Here is a 14660-nt window from a genome sequence, read left to right as displayed (position 1 = left end):
TCAAGGCAGTCCATTGCTCGTTGACTTAGACTTACTATCCAACAGGCCTATGTGTCGGCAGCCTTACCTGTTCCTAAGTCTCTGAAGGCCCACTCTACAAGATTGGTGGGCTCTTCCTGGGCGGCTGCCCATGGAGTCTCGGCCTTGCAACTTTGCTGAGCTGCTACCTAGTCGGGGAAGAACACTTTTGTAAAATTCTACAAGTTTGATACCCTGGCCAAAGAGGTTACCCAGTTTGGGCAGGCGGTGCTGCAGAAGTCTCCGCACGTTCTCACTCGTTCTGGAAGCTTTGGGACGTCCCCATCGTACTAAGTCTCCCCAATATCCCTTATGGATGCTATAGAAAATAGGATTATAATTACCTACCGGTAAATCCTTTTCTCGTAGTCCATAAGGGATATTGGGCACCCGCCCCAGTGCGTTGACTTTTCTGCAGGTTCTCTTTCTATGGTTACCTGTTCAGCTGCTGTTGTTGTTACCAGCCATTGCTAGTCGTTTTATGTTAGTGGTGTGCTGTTGTGTAAATCTCACCACTCATTGTTATTATGTTCCTTCTCTCAAGTATGTCCTTTCTCCTTTGGGCACTATTTTACCTATAACTGCCTGTGGGAGGTGGCATAGAGGGGAGGAGCCAGCACACCCAGTTGAATAAATTTTTAGTGCACCGGCTCCTTTGGACCCCGTCTGTACTCCATCATACTAAGTCTCCCCAATATCCCTTATGGACTACGAGAAAAGGTTTTACCGGTAGGTAATTAGAATCCTATTTTTACTAGCTCAGTGGTTCTCCAGCTCCAACAGTTCACACAGTCTACATTCAGTCTGCAGCATGTACTGTAATTGCAAGCAGGGCCACAATATATAATGTACCCGGCTTAAGTGTGCCTTGAGGACCAAATTTTGGGAATGCGTGTACTAGATGTTAGTGCATGTTGAAAGATTTTCTTTTCAGCATAGGGAAAGTGAATAATAACTTGCCTCTTAATTAAGAACTACACATTTAGAAAAATATGATGGTGGAAATCCCCTAAAAAGTTGTGTTCATAATTGGTGTTAACCTGAAAGTGAAATAAACTCCACATATGTAAGTAAAAAGAAAGAAAATAGTAATCATATACTTACAGTATATTAGACTATTTGTTTTATATAGAAAAAGGTAGAGGAGATGAACATTGTTTGTAACATATTTTGCAGCTACAAGCCAGTTTATTATTTTAGTCAGTGATTTAGGATGTTGGTTGATATCTCATAGGAATATGAGCATCTGCAAGAGAGCAGCTTCAGAATTATTTTATAGGTAAAAACAAGCAGACCTAGTTCCAGATAGCACATTTGATGCTGTTGTACGACATATCAATTTTTCTTTCCCAAGTTTACTGCCACTTTAACGTTTCCGTGGACACATGCAAATTTATTATGGAAATAATGCAAGGAAGGCAACTTCAATTATACAAGAGCCAATTGAGACTGTTCTTGTAAGTTCAGTGATATTTGCAACAATAATACTAGGAATTGTAGAGAGCAATTTCACTCCACAGAATGGAGTCTGCCCGATTTGTTATGAAATTGAAAAAGGTTTGCATTGCGTTTAGAAGACATATTTTTATAGCTCAATAAGTTCTGTCTCGCGCTTTTAAATGTTTCAATTTAACTTTACGAAGTGTAATCTGTAAAGGGCTAGTTTGAGGCAGCAAGAAAAAGGCAAGATCATAACAATTAAATTCAGACTGTAACTTATAAAATGTATCAATTTTTAGCATCCTTGTTTGCTGAGAGTATGGGTTTTGTATGTGAAGACTTAACCAGCAACAGATCATTATCTATTTATACAAAATGGCTCAATCAGAACTGTCAACCAAACTTTCGTAAGGTAAGTATCAATGATACATTATACTTATTTACATGAAATAATTGCACCATAATTGTTATAAATGTGTTATGACTACTACAAAGTTCTAGAAGAGAGAACATGTTTTACTTGTTTCACACACACAATGGTAACATCTCATGACATCCTCTGGGTTTTAAAAATAGGAATTTTTCAGATTTTGTTACAATACGAAAAGAACTAAGTAAATTGGTTTTTAAATCTGATTAAAATGTTATTGTAAAAGTCAAGATTTAGTAGCACAGCGCATGGGCTACAAATCCGATAATGGATTAAAGAGTTAGACTGTAGTTTGCATACAGAGTAAAATTCACCTTAACTTGATAGGATGTCATGCAGAGGTTGCATTGAGATGGCTTCAGGTTAATAAAAAGTACAAATATACAAAAATATGCCTTTATATAATAACTATATTTCTTTTCAAGAGCAGTCTACAAAGGAAAAATAACTTCAATTGAGCCTATATTATACCACGTTTGACTGCAAAATGTGTGTGATAATCAGATCATTAACCTTCAGACTGATAAACAGGCATGTCATTAACCTGGTTGGAAGAAGACCACTGTCAGTTTATGGGGTATATTCAATCAGTGACGAATTTTCCGACAGTCAGAAAATCGGCAAGAATTCGACCTTCGTGTAATAATCTCCTGAAATTATCGGGACTGTTGTAAGAAGTCTGATTTATTTGGTAACGGGTTTTTCTATCACACTGGAGTTACATGGATGGATAATAATAAAGTGAAGACACCCTAGTCAGTTGTTGTGCCTTGTGGTATACAGATGTCTCCCAATAGTTCAGTTGTGCAAACATCCCTTCTTGGTGTGACAGGTTCCATGTGTTTTTCACATCTTTTTCATGCTAATGTGCGTCTTAATTGCAACGTGGTACGACTAAACCGCTTCATGATACTGCAGTGATTAATTTGATATGCAACACTTGTATAACTGTGAGCAAATGAGTATGAATCTGTATATGAAGTGCTACGATGCAGCCAAGTTCCATTGTTTTTTGTATACATAATCAGACTCCATCACATACCGATATACAAGTGTTGCATTTCAAATGAAACAGTGCACTTTTTGGAAGTGGTTTTGTCACATTGGATTCCGACAAGACGCACATTCGATGCTACAATTCTTGGCGCGCCTCACGCCACATGGCATATTGAGGCTAAGTGTATTAGGACACATCTGTACTCAACCAAATGTTTTCATGTGCATATCTTAGGTCAGTACTTTGTTTTGTTGAAAACTAGGTTAAAGTTTATATAAAATGAAATATGTATTATGAATAGACACATTACCACTTTGCTATATATGATTTACAGAATGTAACTCCAGATCCTGCAAAGTCATGTGGCCCTTATAAAGCTGTCCGAGGACTACAAGATCGAGAAACATCTTCTCCAAAGAAAAATATAGATTTGCGCAGCCACGATACCATCGGTAAACATGTCTTGATACAAAAGTTAAAAGTTCTAGTTTAAAGATGCTACTATTTACTATAACTAAAATTAAAAATACATAATTAACTTTTTCCCTCCTATTAGGAATGATTGCAGTTGACAGACAGGGTAATGTAGCTACTGGGACCTCCACAAATGGAGCATCTCATAAAATCCCTGGGTAAGTGAATGACACTTTGCAATATTGTGTAAGTCCATGATGCTTATCTCGCTCCCTTCATTAAGTGACTCTTGCCTGAACTATACCCGTTTAATAAATAGAACACCGTTTAATATATTGCATTACCCAAAATATATCATTTACTTTATATATTAACCCTTTATTTAGCAATCATTGAATATTCCAAAAATATATTTTTTAATTTATTATATTTTCACCTAACTGAATTTTGGATCTTCTGAAACAGCAGATTGCTATAAAAGCACACACATTTAGCGGTCGCTACAGGCATCACTGCCTCAGAAAGGGTAAAATGTAAACATCATTGTACCGCATAGCTGTAATATGAAATTCATGTTGCTTGAGAGCAACATTACAAAATAAAGGTTTAATTCATGCAAGAACACTTTACAATCTAATAGCATCAGTGATTATTATAAGAGAGCTTTCGGAGGGGAGGCATTTGATATGCCGGCTGTCGGGATCCCGGCGCCAGAATCCCGACAACTATTCTCCCTCTTGGGGTGTCCATGACACCCCTGGAGGAAGAATAAATAGCGCGGCGAGCGAAGCTAGCCCACAAGGGGCTCTTTTTTGTGCTCACCCCGCTGCCTGCATGCTGGCAGTCGGGATCCCAGCGCCGGTATGCTGGACGCTGGGATCCCAAGCGCCGGCATAGCATACAACACCCCTTTCGGAGGCCTATCAATATGGTCCTATAAAGCTTTGAAATTCTTGTTCAGGCCAATGTATCAGTAAAAATACGCTGGAACAGCTGAGTAGTGCTCATCTATCTGGCGATACTTGCTGGCAGCAAACAGAAGCCAATTACTGCCTTGCCAGCTAGTCCAGTGTACCTGTGCACGTGAGTATTCACTGCACATAAAGCCTAGGTTATGGGCTTCCAGTTCCAGAATCTTATTCCAAAAATGTATTCAAATGAAATTAATCACCACTGTAGTAGTAGTAGTAGTAGTAATAATACTTTATTGTCATCAATGGTTCACATGCATGAACAACCAACGAAGTTTAAACATGAGCAAGTACAGAAACCATTAGAACAAAGTATATCCTCTCCAGAATAACTCCATTATTTAAGATTTGTTTTATTTAACACATTTATTGCGGTCTGAAAAAAGCTGCCTATTAGATGGCTAGTCTGACAAAGAATAGATCGATATTGCTTATTAGATATCAACATCCTGAGATTTGGATGTGCTAAATCTCCCAGGATGCTTTTCACCTTGGTAAGAAGCCTTTTCTTATATAGACTCTGAATACTGGGTAGATTAACTCCAATAGCTCTACTTTCGGTTTTTATCACCCTCTGAAGAGACTTACGCTCAGACTCCTGTGCACGTTCCAAACCACACCACAATTCCATATGTAAGGACATTCTCTAACAAACGAGTAGAAGTTAACTAGGATTTTCTTACATATTCCTGACATGTGCATTTTCCTTAAAAACAAACGTTGTTGGGCCTTTTTAATAACACATTGTGTGTGAATACTCCAAGACAAGTCTTTAGAGATGTTGATACAGACTCCACAATCTCCACTTCCTGACCATTCAGTACTAATAGGCAAAGGGGCTGTTTATGCAATTTCCTGGAATCTACAAGTATTTCTTTAGTCTATTTTACATTAAAAATAAATGGTTGTCTTGACTTCAAGTTTCCAACCTAGAGCCCTCAGATCTCTACTCTTACTAATTTTTTTACTAATAAAATGGCAGTATCGTCAGCAAATTTAATGATGTGAACTGAATCCGAGCCCGACAATCATAAGTAAACGGAGAGTACAACAGGGGGCTCAACACACATCCCTGAGGTACTCCTGTACTAATTATGAGCCCGCTCCATAAGAGATTATGCAATGTAACAGCCTCTGGCCTATTTGTCAGAAAATCCAGGATCCATTTACAAAGGGGGTAATAGAGATCTGATCGCTGTCCTGCGTTCAGATAGTTGCCGCCTCCAGGGAGAATGTAAATTCGCTGTGCAAGTGTGCGATCGCATGTGTACGCTGAGCTGCGAAAATCCACTTTGTGCAGTCTGTGTGAAACCCAGGACTTACTCTTACAGTGCGATGAGAAGAGGCTGATTGGGGCCGGAGCCGACGTCAGACACGCCTGCGTTTTTCCAGACACTCCCTGTAAACGCTCAGTTGCCATCCATAAACGGCCTGTAAATCACCTTGTGAACGTTGTGCGATTGAATTTTTCGCACCATCCTGTCGCTGACCGGCGATGCCTGTTGTTGTGCGACGCGCGTGTATGCGCAGTTAGGACGTGATCACACAGCAGCGATCAGATCTGAATTACCCCCAAAGTTATTTAGACCTAGATGAGATAATTTACACACTAGAGACATCGAAATAACTGTATAAAAGGTTGAACTATAGTCCACAAACAACATTCCTGCAAAAGAGCACGTAAATTCTAAATGTGAAAGTAATCTGTGATTAAAGTAAGGGTGGCATCATCAGTCTATCTATGAGGCTTATTAGCAAACAGGAAAGGGTGGGTCTAGATCAACCGGGATGCTTTCCTGTATATACCCCATAACTAACCTTTCAAAGGTTTTCGTTATAAGCGATGTTAAGGCAATTGTGGATAAGCAATAATACAGGGTGTAGCTTTCCACTGCTTGATAAATAGACTGTCTCCTTAGCCTGCAACCAAACAGGATAAAACAAAACGGGAGTGCACTACAGTAGGTTTAAATTTGAAGGATACCATGGTATGAGATAACACACAACTTGGTTTGGGTACAAGTAATAAGCGTAAGCCATAATGAGCAGAGGGGTGCCACAGTAATAGGGGAAACCTTTAATATAAAACACATAATTTCTCATATAAAGCATGCTATATGCACTCATTGGAATAAATTTACTAAGATGGGAATTCTATGCAAGATGGGATGTTGCCCATAGCAACCAATCAGATTCCAGGTCTTATCTTCTAGAAGGTGCTAGATAAATGAGAAGTAGAATCTGTTTATTTGCTATGGGCAACATCCCATCTTAAATAGAACTCCCATCTTCGTTAATTTACCCCATTATGTCAAGAATAAATGTATGGGTAAACAATGTAACAATATAATATTTAATTTTATTTCAAGACGTGTGGGAGACTCGCCAATAATTGGATCTGGATCCTATGCAGACAGCTCCGTGGGAGGAGCGGCAGCCACAGGTGATGGCGATATCATGATGCGTTTCTTGCCTAGGTAATTTCGGATTGTTAGGATTCCAGCAGATTGCTTTCAGTTGTTGATACAATTCTTCCCAAGAGCATACTCTAAGGTAGGGGTGGGCAACATGCGGCCCGCGAACCGATCCTGCCTGGCCCGCTGTCCCCCACCAGTGTGCAATGACAAGCGGCCCGACCGGCTGAGCTGCTTGTCATTGCGCTATAGCAGCTCCGGGAGACGCGGCGCCGCTGAGGAAATCCCGGTCACGTCACAGGGGCTGCTGACCGGGATTTCCTTTCCGACCTCTTAGGTGCTGGGCAGCGCAGGGGGCGGAGCCATCTCAAGAAGAGTGTGCCTGTGCAGCAACAGCGGATCTCTCCAGCGGGCAGCGGGAGCTGAGCTCTGATGAAGTCACCGTCACTCTCTCTGCCGCCCGCGTCTTGCCGATCACCTCTCACCCCCAGCCACTCACCATTTGCCGGTCGCTGCTCACCACTCACTACTCGCCACCCGCCGCTCACTTCTCACCGCCTGCTGGCCGCCGCTCACCACCCTCCACACGCCAGCCATCATGCAGAACAGAGAGATTTGGCACAGTTGCCACTCCTGAGATACCAACTACAGTACCTGGACCCACTCAGAGGAGAGGGATCTGGAGAACAAACTGTCAACTGTGATCGGTTCAAGGCTGCTTATTTGTTGAAAAGGGAACATACGGTACATATTAATATGACTGCCGACACCTTGCTGGTGGTTTCCCAGCTTTTATTTATGATTTTCTTACATTTATTTCCAAAGGTTTAGGGTTCTATTTAAAAAAGAAATACAAAATACTTATTTTTATTTTTTCCGTTAAGGTCTGTACTGTGGTGTGCCGTGTATAAGCAACTGTACTGTGGTATAAGCGGCTCTACTGGGTTATAACGTGTATAAGTAGCTCCACCCCCTCAGGTTACACTGAGCATCCCAACAACAGGCGTGCAGTTTACAGTGCAGCATGACCAGTGAACACCCCCTCCCCCTGATGGAGCATGAGCCGCAGGCAATACTGCCAGATCCCCCTGCTGCAGCAGCCTCCGGAGTTTACAGTGAGCTGCGGGCTGTAATACCCGACCCCCCCCTTCCCATCTCCATGCCGCCACTGCACTTTAAAGCCGTCCTCCCGATCTTGAGCTTGTGACCCGCAGGCTGTAACGCCCGATCCCCCCCGCAGCCGCAGGAGTTTACTGTGAGGCTGAGCCGCAATGCCTGGGCCCACTCCCGTCTCACTGCCAGCGCAGCATCTTAATGTCCAACCCACCCCAAAGCTTAGTGACCTGCGGGCTGTAATGCGCCCCCCCCCCCCCCGCCCCCACTCCTCCCTGCCCCCACTCCTCCCTGCCACTGCCATAACTTAAAGTCTACCCCCACCAAAGCTGACAGAGAGCCATGGCTGTAACACCCGATTCTCCCCCTCCCCTCAAAGTTGTGTGTAAAAGAAGGACTCTGTCTGCCGTAATGTGTAAAAGAAGGACTCTGTCTGCCGTAATGTGTAATAGAAGGACTCTGTCTGCCGTAATGTGTAAAAGAAGGACTCTGTCTGCCGTAATGTGTAAAAGTGGGCTCTGTCTGCCGTAATGTGTAAAAGGGGGCTCTGTCTGCCGTAATGTGTAAAAGGGGGCTCTGCCTGCTGTAATGTGTAAAAGAGGGCTCTACCTGGCGAAATGTGTGATAGGGGCTCTACCTAGAGTAATTTGTATAATAGAGACTATTGTGCAGCCTAATATGAATCTGTATTATTTTGTGGCCACGCCCCTTCCCCATGAAGCCACACCCCTATATGTTTGGCGCATGCCTATGGCGACCATCGAGTACTCATTGGAAAGTGTTAAGTGGCCCCTCAGCTGAAATAATTGCCCACCCCTGCTCTAAGGGGACCAATCTTCATTTGCCAAGGGACCAATATCGTGAAACTGATGTGTGACATTTGTACATCTGTGTCTGAATGAGCCTGAATACTAAGTGCTAGGATGCCGTGGTGGTTTTGCCCAAGTTCCGTTGGGCTTCATCTGCTACGTTGTACGTGTTTAATACTAATTCCAGTGCGGTTACTGTCACAGTACACTTTGAGGGATGTTTCTCTGAGATGCGAATAAGACACAAAACTTAAAGAAAAAGAACAGAGCAGTTTAATTGTACAGGGCGTATTGACGCTAGGTGCATGAGGAAACATCTGCATATAAAGTTACTGACACCATGTCTGCACATTATGTTTATTTATATAGAGCACTGAACAGTGAGGGGAAGCTGCACACTACATGCCACATCTAAGTGTTAGCGTAGTTTTGAAAAATATAAAATGTGTGCGCGCCTTAACTGTAGGGCAAGTTTCTGAGTTTTATTACATGAATATCAACTGAAAAGTGTCTGTGTATAGCACAGCATAATACAATGAGTAGCTGCTAGCATCTTGTAACTATTATGCCGCTACATTTTCCTCTCTGGGATCACTTTTCTTATCTGTAAGCAACTTGTAGGGAAATTGAGAAATGGAATGACATCATGAAGACATTGCTAATATCCCTATAACAGATTCAATACAGATGCCGGGAGGAATCCCAGAATGGAAAGCTGTGGTAGTAACCGGGCAAGAGGTGATCTAGCAATAGGGCTTAACGTCACAGCCATTTACCTTTCAGCAAAATCTATTATAATACATTAAATTTAAATAAATAAATAAATATATATACACGTCCACTTCACAGTGGTAGTATGCAAATTAAATCTTTTCAAATAGATGTACACTTGCAGACCAGGCTCATGGGAGATAAAACTACGGCAGCTCTTGTTAGAAAAGTTAATGTGAGCCATGCTTGTTGTTGTGCAGTTATGTACTCAGAGGCTCTGCAATGGGAGTGAAACCGATAATTGTGCTGTTGCAGTTACCAGGCGGTGGAGAACATGAGGATGGGAGCCGATCCCAGCGCTGCATGTCAGAAAGCCATTGCTAGGATCCAGAAACATGTTCCAGTCTTTTTTGGGGCCATCATCTGTGCCAACAAGACAGGAACCTATGGTAATTTTAAATATATGGATGTGAAAAATAAAAACTTGAAATTCTCAGAGAAATATTACTTTGCATTAGCTGTTTTTATAATAGTCATTCTGCAAGTGTTCTGTAAAGCATATGAATGTGAGAGTATAGTGCTGTACATTGATATGTATTCTAGTGCTTGGAGAAATATCTCACGTACTGTAGGTGGAGATGTACCAATCAACTCCTAACTGTCATGTTACAGGCTGTCTTTGAAAAACGACAGAAGCTGAGTGGTTGGTACTTTATCTCTCCCCACTGTATCACTCTCCAAGTACATGTGTCCCACAATGACTGGAAGACAGGCTTACAGGACAGACAAACACATTGACAGTGCTGGAGGATATTTGAAGATTTGCAATATAGGCCAAACGATCATATAAAGCTGCAGACTTGGCTGATAATCCCAAGCAGTATGCTAATTCACGTATGAATGGTGACATCACTGAGGCATTTTAACAGAAAGTTTCTTAGGAACACAGTGGGCATGAGGGTAAACATGAGACCTCTACCACATTCCCAATTTAGCAGTCCTGCTACATCAACAATTAATTGCACTGATCTTTACTACTCATAAAGGAAAATAATATCAAACAAATTCTGAAAATATATTTAGGGTAAAATGTTATACTTTCTTTTTAATTGCATGACCAGAACATGGAACCAACAAGACAAAGATTAAGCTAGTTTCAAGTTCCAATCAGCAGCAGAGTTCTATATAACAAGGTCCCTTAGCAAATCTTCAGAAATCCCTTTTACAAATTGCTCACTATAATGATGGAACATAGCATTTAAACCTAGCTTTGTTTTGCATAAATATATAGAAAGATCTGAGACTTCAAAGCAATCAGAGACCCTTCTTTGTGCCGGATATCTCATTAGTCTGGTTTAGTTTAGCAGTGAGTACAATTTACCAATCAATAAGACTTATTATCTTACAATGCTTACTTCATACTTTGATCTTTTACTTCCCACAGATTTGTGTATGCGAGATCAGACTTGGAGAAGCTCGTTACTCTTTAATCATTAAGATGCTGCAGGGGTTTATTAAGTTACATGGTAGATTCTGAGTTGCATTTTAATTGTAGTAAATGTGCTATATGGTGTAAGGTCATTGTATAGATCAACATGGCATTTGTTATTCTGACTGAAAAATATTTTGGAAACTACTGATGCATAAGATGTTGTTTCTTCAGTATATCCAAAAAGGTTTTATACTTGAAACTATACAAATTAACACATTGAATTCTATACCTTTTTATAGGTGCTGCCTGCAGTAAGGTTCCAGGTTTCTCTCAATTTCACTACACCATTTTGAAGCCTGGACTTTCACAGCCACTGGATGAAACGGTGGATTGCCAGTAGTATCATATTTGATTGGAGTGTTTATAACAGGGTAAAAGGCATATCCTTCTTCTAAAAATTTTTGTTGTAAAACACTCTAGGGCATACTTGCCTACCTGACCCTCTCCATGAGGGAGAAAATGCTCTGTTCCTGGACTTTCCTGGTAATGTGTGATTGCCATCACCTGTGGTGAAACAGCTTTCTTATCAATTAACTAGCTCACCACAGGTGATGGCAATCATACATTACCAGGAAAGTCCAGGAACAGAGCATTTTCTCCCTCATGGAGAGGGTCAGGTAGGCAAGTATGCTCTAGCGCACAGGTTCTCAAACTCGGTCCTCAGGACCCCACACAGTGCATGTTTTGCAGGTAACCCAGTAGGAGCACAGGTGTATTCATTACTCACTAGCACATTTTAAAAGGTTCACAGGTGGAGCTAATTATTTTACTTCAATTCTGTGAGGAGACCTGCAAAACATGCACTGTGTGGGGTCCTGAGGACCGAGTTTGAGAACCTGTGCTCTAGGGTAATGTTTTTTTTCTCCCCCAAGAACTCTTATTCATCAGAAATAACATTTTAAGTTTAATGCTGTAATTGTGACATTCCAAAACCTGTATGGCAGTTTCATGTACTTCACAGTATTAGATATTGATGTTAGGCAGCAGTTATAGGAAATTAGTTCCCACCTGTCATTCCAGGAGAGATTTGGCAATCTTGAGCATGTTTGGTAAAGTGACGAGTGATAATCTGATAAACTGGAGGTACCTGCCATGTGGAATCTACTATAGTTGTATGAAGATCACTTAGGGGTCTATTCATGAAGCAGTGAAAAGTGTGGAGAAGTGAGCCAATGGAGAAGTTGGCCATGGCAACCAATCAGCATTGAAGTAACATTTATAATTTGCATACTAAACAATTATACAGAGCAGCTGATTGGTTGCCATGGGCAACTTCTCCACAGGTTCACTTCTCCACTCTTTTCACTGCTTCATGAATAGACCCCTAACTACTCATTGTAAAAGAACAGTTTCAGTAGTTATCAGACAAGATGCACTTACTACAGTATATCTAGGGCAAGTGATATTACTAATCTAAAGAAAGATTTGTATACTTTCTTGGATTAAGGGGTGATATCCAATTCTGAGTCAAAGGTTCCCATCGGGCAGCATTTCCCTTGCACCGATCCGTGGAAATTACAGAAATCCCTTTTGTTACAAGTGATATTACTGCCTAAAGCACTGTTCTGGCATGTCTAGCATATAGTGTTGCTTTTGAGCACTCCCTTACAGGTGGTACCTATATAATTAAAAGCCAGGCTATACGGTGAACAGTATTGTGTGTGGTTAACTAAAAAGATTGTTACAGAAACACATTACATTTAGCTCAATGTATAAAGTATTAAACCACTACTTGCTGCACATCGGATTATTGCAGACTGTTGGTATTCTATGGCTTCTTTTTCAAGGTAATTGCGCTTGAATTGCAATAGGAAGCTTAGCTTTTTTATGAATGTTAGCTAGTCTGTAAAAACACTAGCAGACAGTTAATTTGTACTTTCCTTTAGATTTAGTAAGCACTATAGCACTAAGCAGTGCGTAAAGTCCTGTTTTTATGTACATACTTCTTTCTGGACAGCTCTTCCTCGGCAACAATAGCAATTTGTCCAAAGTTCCTGTCACACAATAAGCCTGACATGAGTGACTCCTGTCATCTGTGGGGTAATAGTTCTTTATTATAATTATAAGAAATTATTTCTTTATGGGAAAAGTTTGTAATTTTTAAACATACTGGTCTTAGCAGGCAATGCTATGATGTAAGAAGACCGAAGCATAAACCAACAATTTATTTACAGATTTATGGGACCAGAATTTATATGGACACAAGTTATCGTTTTCTTGGGCTAGTGCTACAGCCTCTGTTTATCCCCAGGAACTTTGGGAGAAACAATGAAGATTATGTATTGTCCACACAGTAAAGACAACTTTTAATGCATAACTGTGTAACCACCTTTTCTTCTACAATGTAAAATACACATCTTGCTCCAGTGCAACTTTGCATATCTAAGCTGTACTGCAATGTTTTGTTGTCTTGTCTTGATTATGGGAGTTATTCATCATGGAACGCTTATGAGATCCTCAGCACAGCTCTCATGGGTGCGAGCAGAAATCCGACAAAACTAGGTCTGTGATGCTGTTTTGTGCCCTAACGAGGCACTTAAGTTGGAGAATGCCTGTTCTCACAACTAAACACTGTTTAAGTCGCAAGTACCGGCATTTTCCAACATAGCAGCATGCTGAATTGAATATCTTCGGGACCTCCTTGCCAAAGCTATTCAATTCACATTGAATTTAATCAACCCCAATGCAGTTTTTTTTTCTTCTTTGGCAGGAGAAACCAAACCTGAGTGCTTCAGGCCAAGCTGCCAAAGTGTCTGCTTTTACAGACAGTGGCACTTCTTGACTATCAAATAATGACGTTCACTTAGCAGCTCGTCGCTCACATTGCTAATCTTATTGTGGAAGTGGTCAGGGTGTACTTACTTTTACACATATAGCTTAATCATGTTTGCTTATTTTTGTTGTGGAATAATGACAAAACAACATGTTATCTCACAAGAGAGAAGATTTACCAAATGTAAATCTGGGTACACACTTGATAATGGTGCAACCAAACGATGAAGTGTATTGTTACATGTTGCACGTAATAGCACAGCGCCGGACATTGAATTGTCCCAGTAGATGTGCAGCACACCTAATGGGGAGATGCAAACATCCAATTCATCAAATGTTGGATTTGTGGGTGAACACTATAAGGTGGCTGTTGCGATCCATCGCAGATGCAACATCGTCCAATATATCATATAGTGTGTACCCAGCTCTGGGAATTGCAGATTTAGAAGATTGTTAATTATGTCTAATAATGGGAAAAAAAGATTTGAGAGGGGGTGTACTTTTCCCTTTTCCATTAGACTCTATATATACACACACACACACACACACACACACACACACACGCTCTTGATGCCTTCTTTAAATGTTAATGCAATATAGATTTAGAAATGGATATATTACTGCTTCTATTTTACGGGGCAGCACAGAGGTTAGCATTGACCAGGGCACTAACGGTTTGGAGGTTGTATGTTCTCCCAATGTTAGCGTAGATTTCCTCTGGGTGCCCCAAATTCCTCCCACAGTTCAAAAGCATAGTGGTAAGTTTTTTGGCTTCTGCCAAAATAGCCTTATAAGTGGGGTGTGTATGTACATGTGGTAGGGAATTTAAAAATGTAACCTCCAGTGGGAAGGGACTGATATTGCTGGTATCAATCTGCCAACTGTGAATTGGCACAAAAGCCAACTGAATCATGCAGAAAAGTCTTCCTATGTCGAGGTCATGTTATCTGTACCATTTTGTAAAGGAGCAATTTGAAGGCTGTGACCAATGCTAAATGCATAAATCTGAATAGAAATATCTTTATTCTGCAAACGATGTTAGAAGTATGAAGCCACCCAAGTCCCAATTAGGAAAGTAA

General features: G+C 40.9%; 1 protein-coding gene across 2 annotated transcripts in view; it reads left to right on the top strand.

Moving 5' to 3' along the window:
* The window catches only part of AGA (aspartylglucosaminidase), a 37639-nt gene extending 24449 nt beyond the window's left edge, over nt 1-13190 (top strand). Inside the window, exons 4-10 of one of the 2 annotated variants that reach the window (XM_063920669.1) lie at nt 1758-1870; nt 3220-3337; nt 3442-3517; nt 6640-6747; nt 9633-9766; nt 11049-11180; nt 12984-13190. In XM_063920669.1, coding sequence (XP_063776739.1) covers nt 1758-1870; nt 3220-3337; nt 3442-3517; nt 6640-6747; nt 9633-9766; nt 11049-11149 — 650 coding nt within the window. In that variant the 3' untranslated portion in view covers nt 11150-11180; nt 12984-13190. The remainder of the gene's footprint in view (nt 1-1757; nt 1871-3219; nt 3338-3441; nt 3518-6639; nt 6748-9632; nt 9767-11048; nt 11181-12983) is intronic. The other variant, XM_063920670.1, reaches the window with a different exon arrangement.
* Nucleotides 13191-14660: the final 1470 nt, after the last annotated feature.

This window comes from Pseudophryne corroboree, chromosome 1 (genome assembly GCF_028390025.1).
Source record: "Pseudophryne corroboree isolate aPseCor3 chromosome 1, aPseCor3.hap2, whole genome shotgun sequence".
Lineage (NCBI taxonomy): Eukaryota > Metazoa > Chordata > Amphibia > Anura > Myobatrachidae > Pseudophryne > Pseudophryne corroboree.
This window is presented reverse-complemented; position numbering and strand designations above follow the sequence as displayed.